At 44.0% G+C, this 27,031-nt stretch overlaps 1 protein-coding gene across 1 annotated transcript; it reads right to left on the bottom strand.

The window, feature by feature from the left end:
• Positions 6,589-23,377, bottom strand: LOC109839017. Its single transcript, XM_020407450.1, has 7 exons — positions 23,027-23,377; positions 22,854-22,941; positions 22,668-22,760; positions 22,279-22,583; positions 22,070-22,189; positions 7,369-7,532; positions 6,589-6,992 (listed from the first exon to the last, which is right to left on the bottom strand). Exons 1-7 carry the CDS (start codon positions 23,353-23,355, stop codon positions 6,589-6,591), a joined length of 1,503 nt encoding a protein of 500 aa, XP_020263039.1. The 5' UTR covers positions 23,356-23,377.

The raw sequence follows: 27,031 nt of genomic DNA, 5'->3' as shown, positions 1-27,031 counted from the left end.
TTTATCTATTAAAGAGGCGAAGAAGTCCTTAAGGAAGCACACGAAGGGGTTTGTGGCGCACACCAACCTGGCCCCAAACTTTATGACCGCATCAGAAGAATGGGATACTTCTGGCCCTCTATAATGAGCGACACAATCGTGTATACCCGAAGATGTCATGAGTGTCAAATACACGCGAACTATATGCACCAACCGCCGGAGTATTTACATCCTTCGGTCACATCATGGCCATTCGAAACCTGGGGAATGGACATTGTCGGTCCTATAAATCCCTCGTCAATCAAAGGTGACTGATTCATCTTAGCAATTACTGACTACTTCTCCAAATAGGCTGAAGCGGTCCCACTCATAGAAGTTAAGACAAGCAACATCATCGCATTCATCAAACACCATATTATCTACCGGCATGGTGTCCCAAGACGAATCATACATGACAACGGTCCTCAATTTGTCAGCAACGCCTTCATCAGGTTTTGTGAGAAGTTCAAAATTCAGGACGTCTCCTCAACAGCTTACAATCCCACAGCGAATGGATTGGCTGAAGCTTTCAATAAGACTATCATAAAACTGTTGTCAAAACTCGTGAAGACCAATAAACGAGATTGGGATGACAAGCTCGGCGCGGCCCTATGGGCCTATCGTACCACGGTGCGTACACCTACGGGAGCAACCCCGTATTCTTTAGTGTACGGATGTGAAGCTGTCCTTCCGCTGGAGATACAAATTCCGTCTCTTCGAATCGCTCTCGCAACCCAGATGATGACCGAAGAACAACATCAGAAACGTCTCAAAGAACTCGAGATGCTTGATAAAAAACGATTAGAAGCTCAACAGCATATTGAGTTCCACCAAGCTAGAATTTCTCGAGCTTTCGATAAGAAGGTTCAACACCAGAGTTTTAAAGAAGGAGATTTGGTCTTAACTGAAAGACGGCCTATGATCCTTAACTCCAAGAAGAAGTTTAAATTTGAACCCAAATGGGAGGGACCATTCGTAGTAGAGACAGTCTACTCGAGTGGCGCATATCGCCTGGTCACCAAGGATGGCGACCGGCTTATGATGCCAATAAATGGTAAGTTTCTGAAGAAGTACTATCCTTAGTACGCTCAGAACAAATTATTAAACGGGAAGTTCCTGGAGAATACCATGTACGATATTCTTAAGGATAACCCAACCAGCTGTTCTCTAAACAATTCAAGTTTGGTCATAGAGAACCCCTGCTGTAATCTTCTAAACACTCTTTTGTTGAGATGAGATTTGATTACTCTTTAGAATCAATCTTTCCTCACGAAAGAATTCTCAGTGCCCCCTCACTGTCAGATCAGTTCACGATAAGCCTAACAAAGTTCCTTGGGCCAGCTCTGACTTCCACTATGATTTGTATTCACGTTCCCACTTTCAAGTTGCCTTCCCCTTTTTTCGATGAACGAAGGCCCTCACTCTACCTGAACGACCAAACCTATAAAAGTTAGGGTCATCTCAATATCCCCTTTTGGTCCAACTGAACCAAACCTATAAAAGTTAGGGTCATCTCAATATCCCCTTTTGGTCCAACTGACAAGTCACTCTGACCAGAATCGGATTTCTCTTCGATAAACGTTGGTCCAACTGACAAGTCACTCTGACCAGAATCGGATTTCTCTTCGATAAACGAAAACATTTCATGTCTCCCTCCAGCCAAACCCATAAAAGTTAGGGTTGGAGTTTGAATTTCATCTTGATAAACAAGAAAGCTTATTTCCAGATCAGATAACCTAGACTATAAAAGTTGGGGTTAACTGAATCCTCTCGATTCTCAGGATGGACATCCCATTCTTAGTTTCATCTCACCGATTCTTGAAGTAGAGATCCCACTTTTAGTTTCTTCTGCATACCAAGGATAGAATATAAAATTCTGCTTCTTTGGTATCGGGTTCACTTCTCCCTTAAAAGAAGGACTGAAGAAAGAATATAAAATTCATCCTCTTCAGTATCCGGTTCGTTCTTGTCCTATAAAAGGATGCTATATTATCTGAGTCTGGGGAATTTTATCCCGATGCCTAAGCAGGGATAAGTCGGCTCCTAATACGTGTCGTTGGTTTGTCTTTTACCGTAAGAAAGTGACTAAGTCTACGTATTCAAATTCGTAGCATTAAGTCTAAAGGGGTTCATCCCTTTAGCACAACGTTACTTGTGAAACGGACTCAGATAATTCACAGGCTAGCCCGATTCAAACGGTAGTCGGTAAAGGCATATCAAATCCGTTGACGGCTGAGGATTTGCCAAAAATCCTATAAGTGCTACGTTTGATTGTTCTAAACAAAATGAGAAATGAGAATTAAAAAAGCCACTGAACAAAACATGCGTATCATTAACAAAAAAAAGTGTTCAGATGCAAACAACCACAATCACTTTACATTGTATTTTTGACTAATGATTTCCTGCTCAAGCTTGATTAACTCTTCAGTATAAGCACGTTCAAGCTCATGTTGCAGCTTGATTCTGAAGGAGTCCTCAGAAGCAGATAAGAGTTGGGTGGCTTCTTCTTCCATCTTGGCTAACCTTTCTCTCGAGAGCATCACCTTGCTGGATATCACGACGGCCTTGCTATGCTCCTCCCCGGCCTTGATCACCTCTAAAATAGTTCTTCGCTATTTTGCTTCCACCAGTTTCTACTCGAGCTCCGCTATTTCAACGTCAACAGAGGCTAACGACGAGTCGATTTCACGCAAATGAGCCAATCATTCAGAAAGAACTCCCTCTGCTTGGTCGACACGTCTTCTCTGCGCCTGGATCCCAAGTCCGACAGATTCTCGAGATTCACGCCATGACCTTGGTCGACACGTCTTCTCTGCGCCTGGATCCCAAGTCCGACAGATTCTCGAGATTCACGCCATGACTACATACGAGCCTCCATTCGTGCGGCAACGTAGCCAGAAACACCAACAGATTGAAGCTCTTGTAGTTTCACAAATCTGCACTCAAATTGATTTACATTGTCCATCAAAGCTTCACCTATATCGGGGGAAACAACGTCCTTTATCAAGGCTATTTTACGCTCGAGGACCGGCCGAAAGTGGTTGAAAGGGATCCTCTTCTCCAGAAGCTTGCCAATCAGTGACTCTACAAAATTAAGAAAATTGCTGACTTCCAAGCAGAGGAGGAGCTTATCTGGGTCGTCATCAGTCAATAAGGCATCAACGCGCGCGCGCAGATGAGGTGACGATCCTAGAAAAAGAGATCGCAAAACTATGAATATCCAGAAATGATAAGTTAGAAAAAATAAAAAGGAAAAGATAGCACACGGAATTACCAATCCCCGAAGAGCTTTCTGTGACCGAATGCACTACACCCGCTTCTCGCTGCTTAACTTCATGAGTTGCAGGGAGCATCATAGGTACAGTAACCGTTAAAGCATCAACTCCCGTAGTTGGTCCCGCGGGCGAACTCTCGCTAATAGTTATGGCAGGCACGGTAGTCGGCACTCCCAAAGAAACCGAGAGTTGTTGCGGAAAGCCTGATGACCGAGCGTCAATAACAACTCCTGCCAAAAGCAAGAAATCAAGACCCTCAGATTCACCAGATTTTCCGTTAGGAGTAGTTGTATCAGTCTTTATGACTGGTCCTACGATTTGAACCCTCCGATGAGTAACAAAAAAAAAATCACGAATAAATCAGTGAAACTTGGGAATAAGAATCTTACTTGCAGGCAAGTCAGCGGTGATGATCGGGTCGGCGGCCTCGTGTTGGGCTTGTTCCCGCAACATATCGTCCAGCAGCATATCATCAGAAGCGATACCGGATTATGGGAACCTAGATCCTCTCCTTCAAAAGGCACGTCTTGGGAATCCCCCTCGTCACCTTAACCCTCTGTTACCGCATCTATAAGAAATCAAGCTTACAACAAAAGAAAAAATCAAGTAAAAATTTACCTTCAACGGCAACGCTGGATTCCTGCACCCGCTCGCTTCGATCCACCTCTTGCAGCTTTTCTAACAGAGTAAGAAGCATAGAAACAGTTAGCGGGGATACGAATTCTCCATCGTTCAGTGCCCGCCATCCGAAAGAGGCGATACTGGTTTTAAGAATACCTGGACTCTCAGCCTGTTCGGTTAAACCTGTCTCAACATCGTGACCCGCCTCGGTCCCGCCAAGAATATTAATCTCAGCGTCTGCATGCTCTTCCGGCCTGATTCCCGGAGTTGGTGCGGAGAAATCAAGATCAGGCGAAGAGGCATCAAAGACGAAGTCGCTTGTAAAATCCTCCTCTACAAAGTGCGAAAATTGTTTAAGTCCGAAAACTCAACATATATCGAAAGAAACTATACAAAGAAGTACTCACCCCTTTCAGCTGCAACTCCTTGAGTCATTTTGAGGCTGCCCCGCTGCTTAGTAGCCAGCTTCTTGCGCTTACCCGGACGTCCCTCTTCTGGATCAGCAGGCCTCTCCTCAGAAAATTTCGAACGTAATTCGCGCCGTGGAGTAACCTGAGTTGTGGACCGGGATTGCGTCCGAGGAATGAGGCTGGGTTCCTCTCTCTCTTCTTCAGAAAATTCACCTGGGATTTCAACCGACATCTTGTTAGGATAGGTGAACAAGACTTGCATCTTTGGCCTCTTTACAGGAGGTGAAGGTTTGCACGGTTAAAAGCGGCGAGTTTTTTCAGCAATTGCTAATTCAAATAACTCTAAAGAGAGGGGATCTAACACACCTGTTTCCGGTGCCTCTTCTCCAGCATCGCCACCAATTCCTACACCACCCCCAAAATGAGGTTTTGTAGTTGGCTCCTTCTGCTATGAATGACTAGAAGGACCCGTCGATTCCCTACTTCTCCTCTTTTCGAGTGCGGATTCATGTACCATTCGAGTAGCAACCCGAGAAGCCTCTTCGTCGGTTGACTCAGTGATCGTTTGAACTGGTACATGTTTATTGGCCGCCAAAAGCCACCGGCATTGTAGGAAAGCCAGCTCTAACTTGCGCTCAACGCCCGAAAGATTAAATTTGACACCGGTACAACCAGTGATGTCCCAAAGCCACGCTCGAGCCCCATCCACTAAACCTCCACGGGTCCGAAGCTGTTGGTTTGGGTTCCCGATGTAAATTTGATCGTAACCAAATTGGTAAGCGAACCGACATGACAAGTAGGGTTCTATGTAACAATGATTTCGGACGTGAAAGATCACATAGCCTGGCCGAATATTAACCAACCAATCGAAGCAGCCAGAATCAAGGAAAGTCCGACCTGTACCCGGCTTCTCTACATCTATCAATGAGTCGTCGTACTGACCTGAAAACCGTGGGAAGCAAGTAGGGAAGACCCAGCATTTGTGATTCTGAAGCTGCTTCCTAACATCTGCGAAACCTCGTCCCTTCCACTTACAGTTTTCTATTATTTGAAGAAAGGGAAGGGAGGGATCCACCGAGGTCGGTGCCCACATCATATCGGATCGATGAAGTACTAGCCAAGCCATTAAATAAGTATAAGGGAGCTCCACCTTTGTGAGAGGAATCTGAGTAGGCGGAGAGTTCTCTTGACTAAATCCGCTTACAATTTGACGTAGTCCTCTGTAAATACCCGCGGTCATTGCCGGAAGAAGACATAAGTTTTTCCGGTGAGCAAGTAGAACCGCTGGAAACAACACTTCAGGGGAAAGTACGTCAGAAGATTGGTATGGCACTACACACTTTTTCAGCCAAATAGCGAGATACCCGGCAAGTAATGTTGTAGGCCGGATTGGTTTGACTCCATGCCACAAGAAAGTTTGAAATTTCGTTCCGGCAGCAAAGCCATCCTCAATACCAGCCGTGGTGTAAGATTGATCATTGGACCTCTTGATTAGCTCATTCACTTCAGAGGTGCTTAGTGGCGACAACTCGCAAATCGGTTCATCCAGAACACTGTCTATATTCTTAAAAAGATAATCCGCGAACTTCTTTAAACTGATTTGCGGTCGCAATTTTTTTGATAAAGGATCAATACCTGCAAGAGCTATGTGATAATGGCAGGCAAGATCCCAGAAGGTGTTGCAAGAGCTATGTGATAATGGCAGGCAAGATCCCAGAAGGTGTTGTAACGGTTGGGAGTCCGCGACCTTAGTTGCTACAGCTCCTTATTAGAGGGAAAATACTCCTGATAAATCATGTTCCCCATCGGAAGACCGGAGATTTTATGCATCTCGTGCAGTGCTAATCCCAACTCCCCATGCTTGGTCAGAAACGTATTGGCGTCAGGGTTGTAAAGTTCCAGCAGCGCCAAGAAATAGGGAACGCTCATGGTCAGTCCGTAAGTGGTAGCACGAACAGCTGCATATAAACCACCAGCCCTCAAATCCTCGCCAAATCGTTCTAAGATGTAGTGGCTCAAACGGGTCCACCACAGTTTATCTGACGAGTGTACCCAGCCATAACATCGATGACCGGTTGCTGGCATTTCTCGGCCCAAAGCCGCAAGCCGATTCTTCACAGTGTTCGCAACAGTGAAGATCTCGCCTTTGGGTGGGTCATTCAATCCTGTAATCCTCGGATGTAACCCCGTTATCCGATTCCGATTACTTGAGCCAACCGTGCCACGAGTAATGTAGCCGCAGTGAATGCGCTCATGTTCTTCCGTTAATCTCCATGACATCTCCCAAGGGACAGCTTGACTCCGAAGCTCGGCGAGCAACGGTGGCAAGGAATCGGAGGAAGGTATAGGTGGCCACCGTCGTCGTGATGCAGCCACTGCTCCATCCCAAGAAAAACAGCGGCGGGATCTTCTATAGAATCCCCAAACAAATAATCTGGCTTTCGTAGCGGGTGCGTAGAACTTGGGTCCTTCACTAGCGGCGCGTCCGTGATAAGTTGTCGTAAACTATGGCGCTCTCCTTTCCGTATTAACCGTGGAAGCTCTTCTGGGACACCTGGAACAAACTGAGGAGCCACCGGAACAGGGATTGGCTCATCAGTAGAGGCATAAGCCTCACTACAACGGCCCTCTACCGAATGAGCGCTAAATTGCCTCGAGAGAAATTCAACTAAAAAAATATAGGTAATTAACAAGTTCAACCATAAATGCCTATGTTAAAAAACAGTATAGGCGTCGAACTCGACTCACAAATTGTGAGATAGAGTCACGGCCTTCGCCCCACAAAGGAGAGCAAAACGAGGAAATTATACCAACGACATATTCACGATGGATTATCTAGGCGAGACGATTAAGAGCCGCACTATACACACGAAGTATAGAATATATTGTCGCACGAATTATGCGACAATATACCTATCCTTAGGAGTATAGTACGGCAAGAAATCACCCCGAGATAATTCAGTCATGTCTTGACCAAGCAAAACACGACTTGTAAAGCGTCCACCCCCACGAAGGAGGATGGCGGCTCTTCCTAATTGACTTACCAAGGAGAACAAAGCGGGGATGCAACATGCAGTATGATATCTCGGTATTTAACTCATGAATAAAAGAGGCAGTTATGATATACCTGTGCAGCTGAACGGCGCCGGCTCGGGCGACTGAGTCGCCAAACGGCCTCGAATGACGCGAGATCTCTTGGGAGACATATCTGTAGAGAGAATTAACAGGTTAATTACGATTGAGAAATATCAGATTAATGCAAAGAAAAATAGTGCTCCAATCAGACTTAAGTAGCGGGTGTGGGGCAGGTTCAGTTTCAGCCCACAACAAGTCATGCAACAATTTAAGCCTGAATTTCGGGAGTTCAGCCGAAGTCATCTACGTGGCCAACAATAAAACCCGACGTGCCTACAAATTAGGCTATTGTGTATGCTAAAGTCCGGTATAATAGTTATCGTGCACAACTAGAGGCCCAAGGGTACTAGACTTTAGTCTGACCGAATTCATGCATGCAAACAGAACAAAATTTCTGGCCACGACCACATGTAGAATTAGGATGCCGGATCAAAGCCTAGAACCAGTCGCAATTCAACACCAAGCATTCAGTTAATGTCCAAGTTCGAAATCCACATTTCAGTCTTCGTCCACAGTCGAATTCAAGGATCAAGATTCAAGAATCAAAAAAATTTTAAGCATTCAACCCCAAAACAAACTTCTATTGAGGATTCGGCAACAGTAAAAAAGACAAGAATGTCTAAGCTTGATCTCAGTCAAACCAAGTGCTTCAAAATGACGGCCCAGACCTCACATACAACTCAATTTTGGGTGTTTATCTCTAAACCAACTAAGAAATCAAGAATTGGGGTTTTAGTCAAAAACCCTAGATCTACAATGAGAGTTTCGGCCATAAATCAAGTGTCCGAAAATGGAAATTCGATCAAACTTGAGGTGAGGACAAACAATCTTACCTAGAAGTCGTCAAGAACGGAGCTCGAACCTAATTGAGGAAGAATCGAAACCCTAAATCCCCAAATTGAAACTTCAAAGTTCTAGCCTGGCTCCCAAGAACTTGTGAAAAAAGGCTTGAAGAAGTCGAGGAGAACTTAAAGGAAGAGAGGAATTTTCGAACAGAGGAAAACGTCGAAACGAATGAAGAAGAAGAACAGTCGGTTTTTAAAGTACCGCCCGAAGCTGACTCGCAAAACCCGAGTCACCACAAGCTGACTCGCAAAACCCGAGTCACCATTAGCTGACTCGCAACACCTCAACCTCCATTTGCTGGCTTGCACACATGCAAGACACCATTTGCTGGCTCGCACACATGTGAGCCACCATTCGCTGGCTCGCATGTATAGCGAGCTGTTTGGGCTAAATTTTGGGTGTTTTGGTCCCTCAGTGATCATTTCCAACATATACGGTATCCGTATTCATACTCTAATGGGTATACGAGTTTAAACTGTTTCCCACCCTTGACAGGAAGTTTCTGGAGAATATTGTGCAAAATATTCTTAAGGATAACCCGACGAACTCCTAAGAGTATACGAGTATAAACTGGTTCTCTTCGCTTCAACACATAACTTTTGACCAATATCTGTCAAGACGTCGTCAAATATGAATTCCCAACAAAGATAGTCAGCTCAATGTCAAATCAACGACACCATTTGGTTTCAATTCAAGACTTCAACAGCGGTCAGACGATAAACGCAGAACCGTAAAAAACTTCATCAATTCGACAGAACGCTGAATAGATTGAAGGTTGAAGGAGTCAAGAGATGAAGCCCATTAACAGGTCTTTCCGCAGATAAGGCCTATCACATCCAAAGTATTTCAGGCACTTCTATAAAAGAAACGAGACTGAAACACTTTGGAGGGGGTATCTGTAGGTGTTAAAAATTGCCTATAAGTTCTTAAACACAGTTCAAGACAAGGAAAAGACGATAAACGTTATTATCCCAAGTCAAGGGAATTTATCCGACATCAGCAAGGGGATGAAACGGATCAGTAGAATGCACAAGTCAGCGAAGCAACGAAGTGTACGCAAAACAAGGGAAATGGAAGAATTACAAATCGCCAAATTATCAAAAAGGCGAACGAAACACCACTTGGAGGCCCGTGTAGGCGCGAGTCACCAATTGGTGGCTCGCACCTATGCGAGCCACCAAATGGTGGCTCGCACCCATGCGAGTCACTAAATGGTGACTCGCACAGCAAGACGAACTGACTCGCAAGGCTGCGAGTCACCAAATGGTGACTCGCACCCATGTGAGTCACCAAATGGTGACTCGCATAGTTCCGAGCCACCAAATGGTGACTCACACAGTTCCGAGTCACCAGGACTCTTACTGAATACAAAACCTCCCCAAACACGGATTTCGATGATTTTTAAGTATTCTTTCATCCCAGAACCTCTCCAACTGTTTTGAGGTTATCTCTAAACACGTTTAGACGGTTATAAACTACAGATGACGTCTAAACACAAATTCTTATTCAAAAGGATATCTCCAAAAGCCTATAAATAGAAGCCTAAGGTATTCTTTAAAGAGGATCTGAGATTGAGAAGGCGAGGTGCTGTCAAATTGTCCAGTTAACCACGAATTTCAGAGGAGAATCATCAGAGCATAGTGAATACTTTCATAAAGAAAGCCCTTTCGAAAGGTTTGTGATTCTTTCCCCTTCTTTCCTCCGGATTAAACTTGGTTTTAATCTCGAGAAGAGCCACAATCTCGCTTGGTCGTGATTGTCGCTTCCACAATTGTTTCCTTCGTGAAACAAGAGCGTAATTATATTGTCTATCGGGTTGATCTGTGGTGGTCCAGGGACTAACGCGTCCCCGGCACAGGCAAAGATCCCACGCAAAGCAGCGGGAGATAAACTACTGCTGCGTTTTGTTTGATAAAGTTGTCATCTTTATTTTTTCGTTGTAAGGAGATCTTATAAAAAGATCAACTTTTCTTTCAGTTTGAACTTGTAATCGATAAACGGTGTAACAGGTTTTGAAAACAATGGAAAAGGCAACTTTTGACACAAACAGAGGCGTCTTGATGCAGACTCAGAGGGTAGTAGCATATATCTCACGGTAGTTGAGGGTACATAAGCAGAACTATCCCACTCATGATTTGGAGTTAGCAGCAGTAGTATTTGCACTAAAGTCTTGAAGACACTACTTGTATGGAGTGCAGTTTGAGCTGTTCACAGACCACCAGAGTCTAAAGTATCTTTTCTCTCAGAAGGAACTCAACCAGAGACAAAGGAGGTGGATTGAGTTTATCAAGGATTACGAGTTCACGATCCAGTATCATCCGGGAAAGGCGAACGTCGTAGCAGATGCTTTAAGCAGGAAGCGTCGACATCGGGTTTCGGCTTTGAGGTGTTCATTATATAGAGATCTTTGTACTCTTAGCCAGTTGGATTTCAGACCCAAGATTGGTGGAACCAGTGCATTTTTGGGAGCTGTGTCAGTGCAGCCATCTTGGAGTATCGGAGTTGTCAGAGCTCAGCTGGAAGACTCTTGGATTCAAATCCGAAAGGAGGAGATTTCTAAAGAACCTAAAGCTAATTGGACCATTGGAGCAGATGGAGGTCTACGGATGAAGGGTAGATTGGTTATGCCATCCAGTGTTGAGCTGAAGAGGGAGCTATTTGATGAAGCTCATCGTCTCGGTATATAGTGCATCCAGGAACCACGAAGATGTACAAGGACTTGAAGAGACACTTCTCGTGGAGTAGTATACGTAGAGAGATTGCAGAGTATGTGGCTAAGTGTTTTACCTGTCAGCAGGTGAAGACAGATCATCAGAGACCAGCAGGAACACTTCAGCCTTTACCCAACCCAGAGTGGAAATGGGCGGATATTTCTATGGACTTCATTGTAAGGGTTGCCAAAGTCAAAGAAGGGGAATGATTCAGTTTGGGTGATTGTGGATCGGTCGATGAAGTCAGCGCATTTTATTCCAATGAAGACTACATATACAGCTGAGGCGTATGCGAGGATATTTATTCGGGAGATAGTCCGACTTCATGGAGTTCCTGATACGATTGTGTCGGATCGAGGTTCAATATTCACTTCGTATTTTTGGAGGAGTTTCCCGGATTCGTTCGGTAGCAGATTATCTTACAGTAGTGTATTCCACCCACAGACAGATGGTTAGACGGAGAGGGTGAATCAGGTGTTGGAAGACATGTTACGCGCTTGTGTCATAGACTTTCAAGATAGCTGGGAGGAGCATATTCCACTGATAGAGTTCGCTTATAACAATAGTTATCAAGCGACGATCGGTACGGCCCCATATGAGGTATTGTACGGGAGACCTTGTAGATCACTGATATGCTGGGCAGAACCGGAGGATAGCTTAATGCTTAGGCCAGATCTTGTGAGGCAGACTACTGAGAAGATAGCATTGATTAGAGAGAGGATTTTAGCCACTCAAAGTCGACAAAAAAGCTATGCAGATAAGAGACGAAGACCCTTGGAGTTTTAGGTTGGAGATTCGGTTATGCTGAAGGTATCGCCTATGAAAGGTGTTCAGCGATTTAGGAGACGGGGAAAGCTTACACCGAGGTATATTGGACCCTTCCGGATTTTGGAGCGCATTGGAGCTGTATCATACAGACTAGATCTTCCAGCATCGATGTCTAGTATACATAATGTATTTCATATTTCTATGCTCAAGAAGCACTTGCATAATGAGGAGCAACAGAGAGTGTTGGATGCACCAGATATTGAGCTTCAGGAGGATTTGACTACTATTGAGATTCCGGTTTGTATACTTGTCAGAGAGGACAAGAGGCTTAGAAACAAGGTAATTTCTTTGGTGAAAGTTCAGTGGAACTGAAGAGGCGTTGAGGAGATTTCTTGGGAGTGAGAAGAGGACATGCATCGCGACTATCCACACTTGTTTGAGCAGGTAAATTAAATCTTTTTGTATGACTTATATATGGCTTATAGATTCAATTATGACGATGTTTATACTTAACACTAAAATGAGGGTATTACCACTTATCTCCTAAGTACTCGGAACATATGGTATATATATGAGGGGTTCCTTGTTTGGATTTTTCGCTTGATGTACTTGTTCCATTTAGTTAGGGGTTAAGTGGGTGTATTTACATTTTAGATGGTTAAGTGTGGACATCGAAGATGATTTTCGAGAGCGCGAAGATGCTATGCAGCGCTACTTCATGCATTTATTGAGGAAGTGGATTGATTTATGTGTATGATCATTTGTGTGATTATATTTAGATTTAACGCTAGAATGAGGATATTTCCACTCAATTCTTAATCTGTTGGAACACGTGGTATATATATGGTGGGTTCCTTGTTTGGATTTTTTGCCTGACGTGCTAGTTCTATTTGATTAAGGGTTGAGTGGGAATATAGTCATCTTGGATTGTTAAATATAAATATCGCTATATGCTTGTCTAGAGTAATATTATTTGTTTGAGTATGATTTCTAAATTTCGAGGATGAAATTCTTTTAAGGGGGGAAGAATGTAAAACCGCGTATTTTTGTTAGAAGTATATGTGAATTATTAGTGATAGATAATTATATTGTGGTAAATGATTTGAGGTCATAGATATACTTGATAACAAGTTATAAGATATGTATGGGTGTATTTTTATAGAGTTTTGTGCATTGGTTTTGGCAAATTAGCAAAACATGTACGAATATGGAAAACATCGGCTTAGTTGACTCATGAGTCGACTTATGAGTCGACCTATGAGTCGACTTACGGGCAGATTTCCAGATTTTTTAGTTGCAGGTTTGGATGAGTTTTCTTTTAGGTTTTAACCGTATTATATATATTTTCTTTTACGTGAAACCAACCCTAAACCCATCAGAATCCTAGAGAAACCCTAGCCCCTCTATCCCCTCAAACCCTAGCTCATTTTTGGTGATTTTTGGGGGATTTTCGGAGGATTTCAACGGGTTTTGGCGAGGTGCAGCGAAGGGAATCATCCTCTCTCAGATTCAGGAGTTGTTCTAGCATAGCAGAGGCGAGTAACATCTCGCCCAGCCCTCACCCACTGTTTGTATAGTTTTCTTTGAGATTTATTTTGAATTTTTGAGCCTAAAACATATTTTTGTGCATAAAGATAAATGCTTTATATTATGAGTTGCAAGATCTACATTTTCAATTTAATAAAAACTCACCAACATTTTTGTAATATAGATCCAGATCTAGAGTTAGTTTTAAACATGTGTTTCTTTATAATTTCTTTATTTTTTAAACATTTTTAAACATGGATAAATATGTTTAGGATTTTAATGTAAGTTATTACATGCAAATCTTTCGTTTCTGTTGATACACATGTGTTAGAATCGGAAATGTTTTGTTGGACATGATGAAGATGAACTTTAGATTTAAATTTTTCATATAAATCATTGTATGTTGAAAAACTAGGAATTTTCTGCTCAGTCGACTAATGAGTTGACTTATGAGTCGACTGATGAGTCGACCAATGAGTCGACTGACGGAAAAATTTATATTTTTTGTGTTTTGTTCTGATCGACCAATGAGTCGACCAATCCCAGTCGACTCATTTGTCGACTGATGAGGAATTTTCCAGTTTCCTCAATTTGGATCTGTTTGGGTTGTTTCAGTTTAACTAAAACTGTTTATGCTTGTTGCATGCTTTAATATGAACGAGTAGTCGCCTCGAATAACGGGTATTAGAAATTATTATTTAACCTGTATCTTTACATATGAGATGACATGCAGACACAAGTTTAGGTTTGCACACCGAGACACGTGAGAAATTAGCGTATATGCATCTGTTCATATATTTCATCTAGTCCATGTGTTGGGCAATTATGATGTGTAGTCCATTTGTTGGACATTTATCACATTCAGTCCATGTGTTGGACAATTTTCATATGCAGTCCATGTGTTGGACATCCACTACATCTAGTTTTAGTCCATGTGTTGGACATCAGTTTAGACCTTGAGTTACGACATGACACCGGATTTAAGTTATCTAGTTTTAGTCCATGTGTTGGACATCAGTTTAGACCTTGAGTTACGACATGACACCGGATTTAAGTTTTGAGATGGGTTTGTCTTCTTTTAATATTGTTCCTATATTAGAATTTGGGTTTGGTATTTAGGGATTTACAATTTGAGATACAAGGTATATACACAAGGGTTTCCTTGTTTGGATTATTTCGCTTGACGTACCTATGCTCGTGTTGTAATTTCCTAAGTACTTAAACCCTCTTATCATTAGGGATCTACAATTTGAGCTACAAGGTATATTTTGAGGGTTTCCTTGTTTGGATTATTTCGCTCGACGTACTTAAGCTCATGTTGTAAGTTCCTAAATAGGATTATTTCGCTCGACGTACTTAAGCTCATGTTGTAAGTTCCTAAATAGGATCGGTGATTTTATATATATATATGTATTAACTATATTTTCTGTATACAAGTTGTAAGTTCCTAAATAGGATCGGTGATTTTATATATATATATGTATTAACTATATTTTCTGTATACAATGAGTCCTTTCCCTTGGGGTTGGTTGTGATGTTGCTCGCTAGTGCTTTAACGGTCATTGTCCCTCCCCCTTTCAGGTAACGAGCCAGGAGCCCGGAGAGTCGCAGGTTGATGGCGATGCACTTTAGCTTCAGCTATATGTTTTAGTTATATTTTTCTTTTGATCTCCATTGTAGACTTCTGTTTATACATTTGAGGATTTTATTTCTAGAAGTTGTAAAGGCTGTGTGCCTTATTTCCTCTTAGTCAGACATTTTATATTTGAGACTTGTTGAGAACTCCAGTTTATTTATTTCAGACATTGACTTGTACTTCAGTATGTTAGCTGATGAAATATTAATTTGATCTCTATTATTTCATCAGTTGATTCTTGAATTATCTTTTACTTGCTTTTGTACCTACACCTGTTATTAAGTCTACTAGAGAGATAGTAATTATGATGGTGAAACATGTTATTGCACGGTGTGGTGCATGACAGATTTGACATTCTTGGTTTCACCTTGGACTGTAGCCTTGTGTGAACCCAAGGGCGCCACACGGGTCTTGGTTTCTGACTTCATACTCACCTCGAACTTGGTTGACTATCAGTTGAAAATCACCAAAAGCTTCGAGATACTCGACCCCCAGTTCTTTGGCGAAACTGAGTCCAATGAGCAATGCGCTGTATTCGGCTATGTTGTTGGAGCACCGCTCGACCAATGAATAGGCCCGGAGCATCACATGTTTCTCCAGGGAAACTAGGATGACTCCGACACTTGAGGATATTTCTGAACATCGGGGATCGATCACCACATTGGTTGCTCGAGAAGCACCGTCGAAGTGTACTTGCCACACCTGCTGATGGGAGGTAGTGTTGACTTCATAGGCTTTTATTCGGCAAATCTTCATATAATTCGGTTGTATCCTTCGCAGGGTTAGGCGCTAGAATATCACAAATCACATGCCCTTTGACCAACTTCTGTTGTTTGAAGTGCAGGTCGTATTAGGACAAGAGCAGAGCCCATCTCACTAACCGTCAATTAATGAAAGCTAGTTACGTCATGAATACCCGGACTAGGTTAGCATTGGAAATTATGTTGATCGTCTATCCAACCACGTAGTGTCGCATTTTTGAATCGCGAACACTAAGGTATGGCACTCCTTTTTAATTATCGAATATCAAGATTCGGTGCCTACCAAAGTCTGACTCAAGTAGTATACAGCTTATTCATGACTATTGTCGACGTCTTTTGCAAGCAAAGCACTTAATAAGTGTAGGCATATAAAATTGCTTATAGGTCCCTTAGCACAGTTCGGCATAAACCGACGAACCAACGAGGTGACGAGATCGACGAATCGCACGCAAGCGACGGAATGCATCCATACGCGTTCGGAATCAAGCCAAGTGTCAAAGAATCAACGAGTCATCCAACCGAGAACAGACTCAGACGAATCACGATCGAATCGAGATCAGTTTCGGACTCGAACTCAGAAGCGGATTTACTGCCAAATCAGGAATCCGACTCACTGCCAAATCAGATCAACAAATCAGAGTTTCAATCAACCGAATCACAGAAAGAACCGGAAACAACGAAAAACCAAACACCCAGAGGAGCTCAGAAACCAAGCCACCAAGGTGGCTCGGTGGCCGAGCCACCAAGTGGTGGCTCGGCCGAGCCACCTAGGTGGCTCGGTGGCCGAGCCACCTTGGGGTGGCTCGGCCACCTCCGAGCCACCAAAGGCTCGGCCATGAGCCGAGCCACCCCAAGGTGGCTAGGCACAGTGTCGGCCACCCCGAGGTGGCCGACAGTGGCCCGAGGTGGCCGACAGTGGCCAGAGGTGGCCGACAATTCCCTTTTTGCAGCCACTGTCCTGAGAGCCTATAAATAGGCCTAGAGATGTTCATTTTCAGAGGTCGAACTTTCAAGAGCCGAAACTCTGCCGGATTGAAGAGTGAACTCGGAGCTTTGAAGACCAGAAGACTTGCACATTCGGATCTGATCCTCGGCGACCATCCACGTCAGAAAAGGCAGGATCTCGAGAGGAAGAAAGAACAGATCTGAGATCTACACGAGGCTACACTCCAGATCTAAGCTTGGTCTTAGATCTCGAGATCCGAGCGATTATTCCCTTGGTGGATTAATCCCTCCCGGCTATTATTCCCTTCGTGGAATAATACCCGCATACTCGTGTAGATCCGACCGGATCTAGATCGCGCGGTGGTCCACGGATTAACCCCGGCGCAGGCAAAGAACCCACCAAAGCGAGCGACCGCAAAACAGGAGCTCGTGATTTGTTCACAGAAGGAAAGTTGTAATTTTTTCTTTATTTTCTTTGATTTAGTTGTAACCGGATCTATAAAAGACCGGATCTTTGTAACCCAAGATGACAATCATATCAATGAAAAAGAAAACAGTTTTCCACGCGAACAATCTGGCGACCACAGTGGGAGCCGACGATCTCGCCAACGAGATCGATGCGTCGCAGCCGCGGATTGCAATCCCGGTCGTGGAGGAGGTCGAGTACGAGTTCGACCAAGCCAAGTTCGAGGAGTACGTGTCCTCGTCCGGATCTACCTCCCCCCGCAAGTCCAAGAAGTTCTCCTCCGGGAGAAAAGCTCGTTGGTTTGAAGCTGCTCGGGAAGCCAACGAAGCTCTCAACCCAGCTGACGCCAAAGTTGCATCAGATGAAGTTCCACCGACCTCCAACCAGGTCAACCCAGCTCCCGCCAACGCCTCCACTGTTCAGGGCGTTGTGACTCTCTCAAAGAGAGCCCGCCAGAGGCGTCGTCAACGCCTTGCGCGGCAACTCGCTAAGGCGATGGAGTCTACGGACGGATTCCGCTACCACGCGGAGTTGAAGAACAGAAGAGGCAAACAGCCTCAACCACCAATGAATGGCGACTCTTCCAAGCCGCCAAAGAAAGAATGGGTCCGCGTCAAACGGAACCGTTCGACGCTCGAGGAGCGTATTCGCAAGCGCCGCGCGATGTCAGCGCAGGCACGGGCTCAAGCTCAGGAAGCCCGTAGAAGACTGCAAAAGGAGGTGACGAAGAAGCCACCACCAACACGCCAAGTCTGGAAGCCTAAGTCTGAAGTGGCGACTCAGGCCAAAAAGCAACCAGTGCAGCCTTCTAAGGAAGGTCAAACTCCGGCGAGTCAACCAAAGTCGCCGTTAATCCCAATAACTTCTCCGGGAGATCATGCAGAGTCATCCCGCAAGAAGAAATCAATTTTGGAGCGCCTCGGTCCAGTTCCTGACGTGAGAGGCAAAGCTCCAATTCACGAGCGTTTGGGCCCGATGAAGAAGCCCAGAACGACTCAACATACTGGGGGTCGCCATCACCTCCAGCATGACAAAGAGCTCAAGGCAGCTGCGCGCACCAATTTGCGCATTGAAGTCCAAGAGCACGCCGAAAATTCACGCCCAAACAGGCATGTTTTGAGACGGGTAACCTTTGAAAGCTCAAAGAAGGCAAGTCACCCTCAGATGGAAACATTATCATCTGATAGTGATAGTGTTATACCTGAGAAGTCGTGCCCGCACACGATAGGTTACTCTGACTGTCAAAATGACGAGTTGTACTATCGTGCTGGGGGTACGAATAGAACCAGGAAGAGGAGTCCCCGAGAACAGGAAATTCAATGTCCCTGTTCCAAACTCATTCGGGCGGTATTGTCTGAATGCAATTGCATTAAGGCAGTCCCCGAAAGAGTTTTAGTTTTTAAAAGACTCAGTGCGGACACGCCAAAACCAAGGCCTAGGCGCTTCCAACGAAGAAGAAGGGTGATTGAAGACGGAGAATTTCCGAGGGTCACCACCAACATGACGAGCAAAGGGACATCGGCACGAGATGATTTTGAGTCGATTCTGAAAGCTTCCCGACCTAGAACCCGTCTGCAGTCCGGAACCATAGAGCGAGCAACTTATGGTAGGATTCGGACAAGACGCCCTTCAGAAGATGAAGAATCTGATGCCGGCTCCGCGGTGGCATCAGATAACACAGTATCCAACGAGGGACAACCCCGCGAGGCCCTGATGATAAGTGCGGAACAGATGGCCAAGATGCTTGAAGACGCTTTGGCTAAGCAAAAAGAAAGTTTTAAGTTTGAGATGGAGATGGCCATGCAGCAGATGAGAGAAATGCATGACCAACAGATCCAAGCATTGGCGAACCAACAAGGCGAGCAGAATCATCGTAACCCGATTAATGTGGAAGATGAGGATACAAATGCTCGTAACACCAATGATCCTCCCGTCAACGCAGGGGGTGGTAATGAGAATGCTGGCGAAGAATCATCCTGTCAATGCAGGGTGTGGTAACGAGAATGCCAATGAAGACACAGGCGAAAGTCTGAAGATCAAGAACCTCGAGAGCAAAATCAACACATTGATCTCCGCTCAAGAGACGAAGAAAACAGGCATTCCTTGCCCATACCCAAGAGAATGGGAATCGATCCCATATCCGGCGAAGTTTAATCTAATTAACTTCACGCCGTTTAATGGGATGGGTTCACCTACCCAGCATTTGATTTACTTCAAATCGCACTTGGGGGTGATCTCTGGTAATGAGCCTCTGATGGTGCGGTCATTCGTCGGCACTCTTCGCGGAGCCGCCTTCGATTGGTATCGCCGCCTCAAGCCAGGCAGCGTAAACAGCTGGGATGACATGGAGACCAAGTTCCTGGCCAACTTCTTCGACGACGACACCGAGATATCTATCGGATCGTTGCTCGATGAGAAGCAGAAGGACGGAGAGTTAGTCGATACCTTCGTCAAAAGATTCCGGAACAAGGCGATGAATTGCCGGGACCCGATCACAGAGGAATTCATCCTCCAAACTTGCCACAACAACCTTGCGTTGGACGTGTTGGAAGCAATGGGAACAGCACCGTCTGACACTTAGAAATACTTGAAGGTGCGCGGTGAACAAGCCGAACGTTTCCTCCGAAGGAAGAAGGCCGAGAGGAACCAACCGACGGTTAATCCGCTGGACTCAAATTTCGCCTCTCGTGGTAAGGGCAAAACACCTGCAGCTACTGGTGGTGCTAATCAAGCGTCACAACAGCAATCCCGAAGGCAGCAAAAGACTTCGGGTCCGAGACTCCAAAGAGAGTATTCCTTCAAGGACGAAGACGTTCCAGCCATCTTCGAATCCCTCCTTGAAGGTAACAAGATCAAGCTACCACCTATCACAAATCAGGAGGAAGCTGACAACACTACGGACCCAAAGTACTGTGCATACCACAGGAGGGTCGTTCATCCCACCAAGGATTGCTTTGCTCTCAAGAATAGCATTCAGACCTTGGTTGAAGCCGGCGTCATAACGCTAAGGTAAGCCAATTGAGAACGGCAAAACTCCAAAGAGTATACGAGTATAAACTGTTTCTCAATCCTCCGACCGGTATAAGAGGTTAAACTACTCCCTGATACTCCAATAGGTATATGAGTCTAAACTGTTTCCCCACTTTTGACGGGAAGATTCCTGAACAAATATGATGCGAACTGCTTCAGGCTCACATTTGCTTTGGTCCTCTTCGCTAGGGGCTTAGACTGCGCCAAAGCAATGTGATAATGACAAGTGAGGTCCCATAAGGTCTCGTAGCGGTCGGGCATGCGATCCTTAAGCTGACTCAACTCATGGTTGGAGGGAAAGTACTCCTGGTATAACATCTGTCCCATGGGCAAACCAGAAATCTTGTGCATCTCATGTAGAGCCAAGCCCAACTCTCCGTGCCTGGTCAGAAAAGTGTTGGAATCTGGATTATAAAGCTCGCATAGGGCAAAGAAATGCTTCGCGCTTGTAGGCAAGCCATGCATAGTGGCCCGAATGGCTGCATAAAGACCGCAAGCATGTAACTCCTCGCTCCATCGGCTCAAGACATACTTCGTCATACGAGCCCACCAAAACCTGTCCAAAGAATGGACCCAACCATAGAATCTGTGGCGCGGTGCAGGCATCTCCCGTCCTAAGATAGCGAGGCGATTCCTCAAAGTAGAAGCAGTGGTGAGGAACTCATTGCGAGGCGGAGTATCTAGCCCCAGTACTCCAGGATGTAGTCCAACAATGTGATCTCGAACTCGTTACGAGGCGGAGTATCTAGCCCCAGTACTCCAGGACGCAGTCCAACAATGTGATCCCTGCTCGAACCAGGAACTGCCTGATGAGTAACATAGCCGCAGTGGACGATCTCATGCTCCTCTGTCAAACGCCACGACATCTCCCGTTTCACAGCCTAGCGTCTGAGCTCAGTCAAGGAACGGTGCCGAGGAATCTTCGGCAAATACATGAAACGATTGCCAGTTTGGTAAAGCCACTGCTCAGCTTCAATAAATGCTGCATCGGGATCTCTGGTAGAGTCGCCAAACAAGAAGCAAACCTATAATATCTCGGTAACCTTCACAGCCAAGTGCAAGTGAATAATGTTAGTTTAAGTGTTGGATCTATTGAATATGTTAGTTCTACCTAGGTTAATGTTCGTTCTAGCCGTTTCCGTGTTCGTTCTTGCCATTCTCGTGTTAGCTAACGTAAGGTCTAGTTTAAATGTGGGTTCTAATGCCTATGTTAGTTCTAGTTGTGTTCTAATGACTATGTTAGTTCTAGATTAAATGTGATAGTTCTAGCTGATCTCCTATTAGTACTATCCCTTCTCATACTAGTTCTACTACGGGCTGGCGTTATTTCTAGATAGCACAAGTGTGTGTTCTGTTGGCCATGTTAGCCCTACCTAACTGCTTGTTAGTTCTAGCTGCCCTCCTATTAGTTCTATCCCTTCTCGAGTTAGTTCTACTGCGGGCTGGAGTTATTTCTAGCAAAAGTGTTTGCTCTGGTGGCCATGTTAGCCCTACCCTCACGCTTGTTAGTTCTAGCTGCCCTCCTGTTAGTTCTATCCCTTCTCGAGTTAGTTCTACTGCGGGCTGGCGTTATTTCTAGCACAAGTGTTCGTTTTGGTGGCCATGTTAGCCCTACCTCACGCTTGTTAGTTCTAGCTGACCTCCTGTTAGTTCTATCCCTTCTCGAGTTAGTTCTACTGCTGGCTGGCGTTATTTCTATCACAAGTTTTTGCTCTGGTGGCTATGTTAGCCCTAGCTTACTTCTCATTTAACATGAAAATACTTACAACACACAACAACAACGTAGTTGTCTGTAAATGTACACGCAAAACAATTAACAACATATTAACAACATGAACATACTTACAACATTGAATACACAACAAAAACCTTGGAGAAAATTAAAATAATATTTACAAAAAAGGTGAATCGCGTGCATACAAAAGAGCAGCACAAAACCTTGCTCTATATTTTGCACAATCTCCTTTTGAAATTGTTATCGACCATTTTTCGACAATGCTGTTAATGAATTCCATCATAAAGATCCCGCAATCTAACGTTCTGCATTTAAGGGAAAAATATTACAATATTGAAAATGACTGTGAAACAAAAAAATGAACAATTAAATTAGAAATGCATGAAACACTTACGGTCCTTGTTGTGGCACGGCAACTGACACAAGACCATGATGCTCCAATTTCCCCAATCCCCAATTACTCTCAATGAAACTCATAAACTTATTTATAAATTTCACAGCATCGGCGGTATAAATGGGGGAGTTGATTGAGGAGTAGTGATAGAATTTTGTCTCCTCTCTCACTAACTCTACCAGGTGCCAATGTCCGGAGCTGACAATCGGGATCAGAATTCTTTCACACTCCAAGAACTTCTGCTGAGAAACATTTTCCTTCATTCGTTTTGCCACCATTTCAAGATTTCCTTCTAGAAATGCTTGCTAAAAGATGCAATAATGTCAACATTGTGGGATAACATAATAATAATATCCACCAATTAGTGAAAAAAACAAGGATATACTTACTGCAAGCCAAGGTCTTGTGACATGTATCTTTCGATCATAACTATCAGTTGTTTCAATCTTGTTACAAAGCCGAATAACAAATGCATCGATCACCTACAAAAATTACCATGAATGAATAAAATAGTTAATATAAATTATTTTATATACAACATCAAACAATCAATAACACAATTGTTTAGAACCTACATCGTCACTGAGTTCACCTCCCGTTAATAGTATATAAGCATCTAAGCGAGATACGCTTGCTTCGGCACACTTCCAAATGTACGTATCACTATATGCAAGTACATTGTGAGAAAATTGCTACTAGAATTAAGTAAATTCAAAGATTATTATTAGAATAAGTCAGTAACAGTTACCTGTTCATTCTCGATTGTAGAAAGTCTTCAATTAATTTGTTCTCATAATCAAACGCCAGTGCCTTACCTGGATAGTCTCTAGATGTAGGTATGAAGCCTTCTTCATTTTTGTACTTTTTTTTCCCATCAGGACTATCCAATATCTGGATGACACGTCTCTTCTTTGTGCCTTCCTTTGGTTGATCTAGAGGCATATAAGGTGAAGTAACAGAGGGTCCATCCTTCCTCTCCCTCTTTCCGACAGCCCGTTTGATAGATGGCGTTTCTCTGTTATTCTCATTACCACCTTCATCTTTTTGAGAAACATCTCTATAGAGTCGAGAAGGCATATAATTAACAAAGAGTTACACAAGAATTATATGGAAAATATCACCTCCTTGGTGGCTCGGCGGCCACCAAGGTGGCTCGGCCACCACCGAGCCACCAAGAGGTGGCTCGGTGGCCGAGCCACCAAGGTGGCCGGCCGAGCCACCTCTTGGTGGCTCGGCATGAGCCGAGCCACCTTGAGGTGGCCGGCCATCCATGTGCTGGCCACACGTGCACACGGGCACAGTGACGCTTGGCTATAAATAGGAGAGGGGATGTTCATTTTCAGAGGTCGGAATTTCAAGAGCCAAAACTCTGCCGGATTGAAGAGTGAACTCAGAGCTTTGAAGACCTGAAGACTTGCACGTACAGATCTGATCCTCGGTGAGCACCTACGTCAGAAAAGGCAGGATTTCGAGAGGAGGCAAAGAACAGATCTGAGATCTACACGATATCACACTCCGGATCTAAGCTTGGTCTTAGATCCCGAGATCTGAGCGATTATTCCCTTGGTGGACTAATCCCTCCTGGCTATTATTCCCTTCGTGGAATAATACCCGTATAATCGTGTAGATCCGACCGGATCTAGATCGCGCGGTGGTCCACGGATTAACCCCGGCGTCGGCAAAGAACCCACAAAAGCGAGAGACCGCAAAACAGGATCTCGCGATTCGTTCGACAAATAAGGAAAGTTGTAATTTTTCTTTTTTTCTTTGATTTAATTATAACCGGATCTAAAAAAGACCGGATCTTTTGTAACCCAAGATGACAATTATTTCAATGAAGAAGAAAACCATTTTCCCCGCTAACAATAAGTGGTTTGTTGCTTTAACATAAATCAAGAATGGTTTCCCTGACTTTGGTGCAATAAGGACAAGAGGATTTGCCAGATATGCTTTGATATCCTCGAATGCCTTCTGACAAGCATCATCCCAAATAAATGACATGCCCTTCTTCGTGAGCTTCGAGAATGGTTTGCATTTTCCGGAGAGGTTCGAGATGAACCGACGGATATAAGCCAATCGTCCTGGCAATCCCCTAAGTTCTTTGAGATTACTCAGGGGTTGCAATTCGTTAATCGCCTTCACTTTTCAAGATCAATATGGATACCCTTCATGGTGACGATGAATCTGAGGAATTTACCGCTAGACATTCCCAAGAAGGACTTGGAAGGGTTCATCTTCAATTGGTGAATCTGCTTAAGATCGAACATCGTCCTCAAGTATTTAATGTGGTCATCTTTGTTATGGCTTTTCACGACCAAGTCATCAACATAGCACTCGATGGTCTTCCGTAGGTGTTACTGGAAAATCTTTATTATTGCTCGTTGGTATGTAGCGCCCATGTTCTTCAAGCCGAAGGGCATACCTATGTAGCAGAAGATGTCGAGCGATGTTATGAATGCGGTATGATTTTCATTGTTCGAGTACGTCTTAATTTGATTGTAACCAGAGAATCCATCCATGAAGGATATTTTCTCGAATCCGCGTGTGTTATCGATGATAACATCCATGATAGAAAGAGGGAAATCATTATTTGGGCAAGCGGTGTTCAAATCTCTGAAGTCGATGCAAATCCTAATTTTCCCAATCTTTTTAAGGACTGAGATTATATTCGCTAGCTAGTAAGGATGTTGTCCTTCCCTGATGAAGACTGAATCGATTAGCTTTTTGACTTCAGTCTCGATTGCCTTAATAATTTATGAACGAAACCATCTTTACTGTTGCTTGACAAGTTTAACATCCGATATGATGTTAAGGCGGTGCATCGCCATATTTGGCTCAAGTTCTGGCATATCTTCGTAATTCCAGGCAAAAACATCGATATATTCCCTAATGAGAGTAATCAACTCTTTCTTCTCTTCTTGTGGGAGGTTGTCGCTGACGAATATGGGGTTCGGGTTCGCTTCGTCGCCCATGTTTACCTTGACCACTTTATCTTTGGTGGGAGGTTCTTTTTGTTTGAATCTATCACCATATTCCAAGGATATTCCTAAGTTGGCAATTAATCGTCCTCCTCTATTATGGCTGGATCAACCATGGCCAAATTTGACATTAGGCCTTTGAAAATTTCTCCAAGGCTGACGTCAGAGTCCCAACCTGAGGAATATGACGAGTATTCGCCTCTATTCGGGTTGGCCAATTGGTCGATGACTTACCAACAACCATTGTCATCAGATAAAGAGACATAGTCCAGGCCCCTTCTATAACTATAGTAATTGTCAGACTTTCCTTTTGGTACATAGGTCGGACGAGGTGGAACTCGAGGACCTCGACCAGAGCAAAGATATTCTTCGAGTGCGAAGTTGAATGCCTATTTCTTGATGAAGTTACGTGCTTGTGGGCTATATCTGAATAAATGAGGACCGAGCCTTTAATCGTCACTATCTTTTTTTGGGAAGGGATCTGATGGTGAAGATATTTCCCTTTTACCAAAGATTACCTCCTTTTAACCCTACATTTGTAGGAAGGACGAGGGTTGCTCCAAATGAGTACTGGACATAGTTCTTCATCATACAAGATGATCGAAGCGGTATGTGTATATCAGGGTTATTATACAACCCTTGCATTATATTATCAAGACAAGACGAATACTCTAAACCGTCATTTATTGCTTCTTTGGCAAGTTGCCAATTACAGCTTCTATATGATGATTCACCACCATCAAGATTGATTACAAATGGGACTATATCATTTAGTACAAAACCTTCATTGTAATCAAGCCCAACCTCGGTATTAACTTTTTCTTCATTGTCCATGCCTTGGGCCGATGGTTCAGTATCGAATTTAGCACCGTAAAGAAGGGAGTTAGTAAAAATAGTTTTTTAGCCCCTTAAACGGTTACTTATCCGTGACCACCGTATTGACCTTATTATTGTGTCCACATATTTTAGATACTGATAGAGGGTGGAGGGTACTATAACGTTACCATGGATCAAAGGTTGACCCAATAGTAAATTGTAGGAGGTCTCTGCATCGATCACATAGCACGTGACTTCAGACCTCAAATCTCCAAGTTGGCTCTTTACCCGGATTTTACCTAATGATCTAGACCCACTGGTGTTGAATCTATAGATAACAGTGCCTATGGAAGCCAGCTTGCTAGCAGGGATTCCAAGATTATACATTAATCGGAGTGCTATGATGCTGATCGTGAAACCCAGATCGACTTGGATCCGGTTGACAACACTGGAGCCGATGTATCCAATGAAATACAAAGGCCTGTCATGCTTTGAGTTCCTTGTTTACATGTCATCTTTGGTGAAGGTGATGCAAGGGAACTGCTTTGCTGCGAGGTTGTAGTGCTAAATTGACGACTCCAGCTCTTCGGGGGCTAGCTTAATCTGAGCAAGAAATACATCAGAATCAGCCAAAGCTTCTTGCAAATCCTCCCTGGTGTCTTTGGAAAAACACAATAACTCGTATAGAGTTATCCCCGCTGGGATGTTAGCTAGTTGGGTCATAACATCGAAGTAGTATGGTGCCTTCGAACTTCCTGGTTTATCTCTTCCAATCGGACTATTGAAATGAGACTACTTCCGGTTTTGAACCTCTTGGTGTTGGGGTTCCTTCTTCTTTTGCTTGGCTGTCTTTTGTCTAGTAGTTGGTTATTGCTGCGGAGATTCCTAAGAAGATTTGGTAGGGGCTGTAACCACTCCCAGTCCGGCTAATTGATCAGAAGCCTCCGGGTAATTAAACT

Source organism: Asparagus officinalis, chromosome 4 (assembly GCF_001876935.1).
Source record: "Asparagus officinalis chromosome 4, Aspof.V1, whole genome shotgun sequence".
Classification (NCBI taxonomy): Eukaryota; Viridiplantae; Streptophyta; class Magnoliopsida; order Asparagales; family Asparagaceae; genus Asparagus; species Asparagus officinalis.
This window is presented reverse-complemented; position numbering and strand designations above follow the sequence as displayed.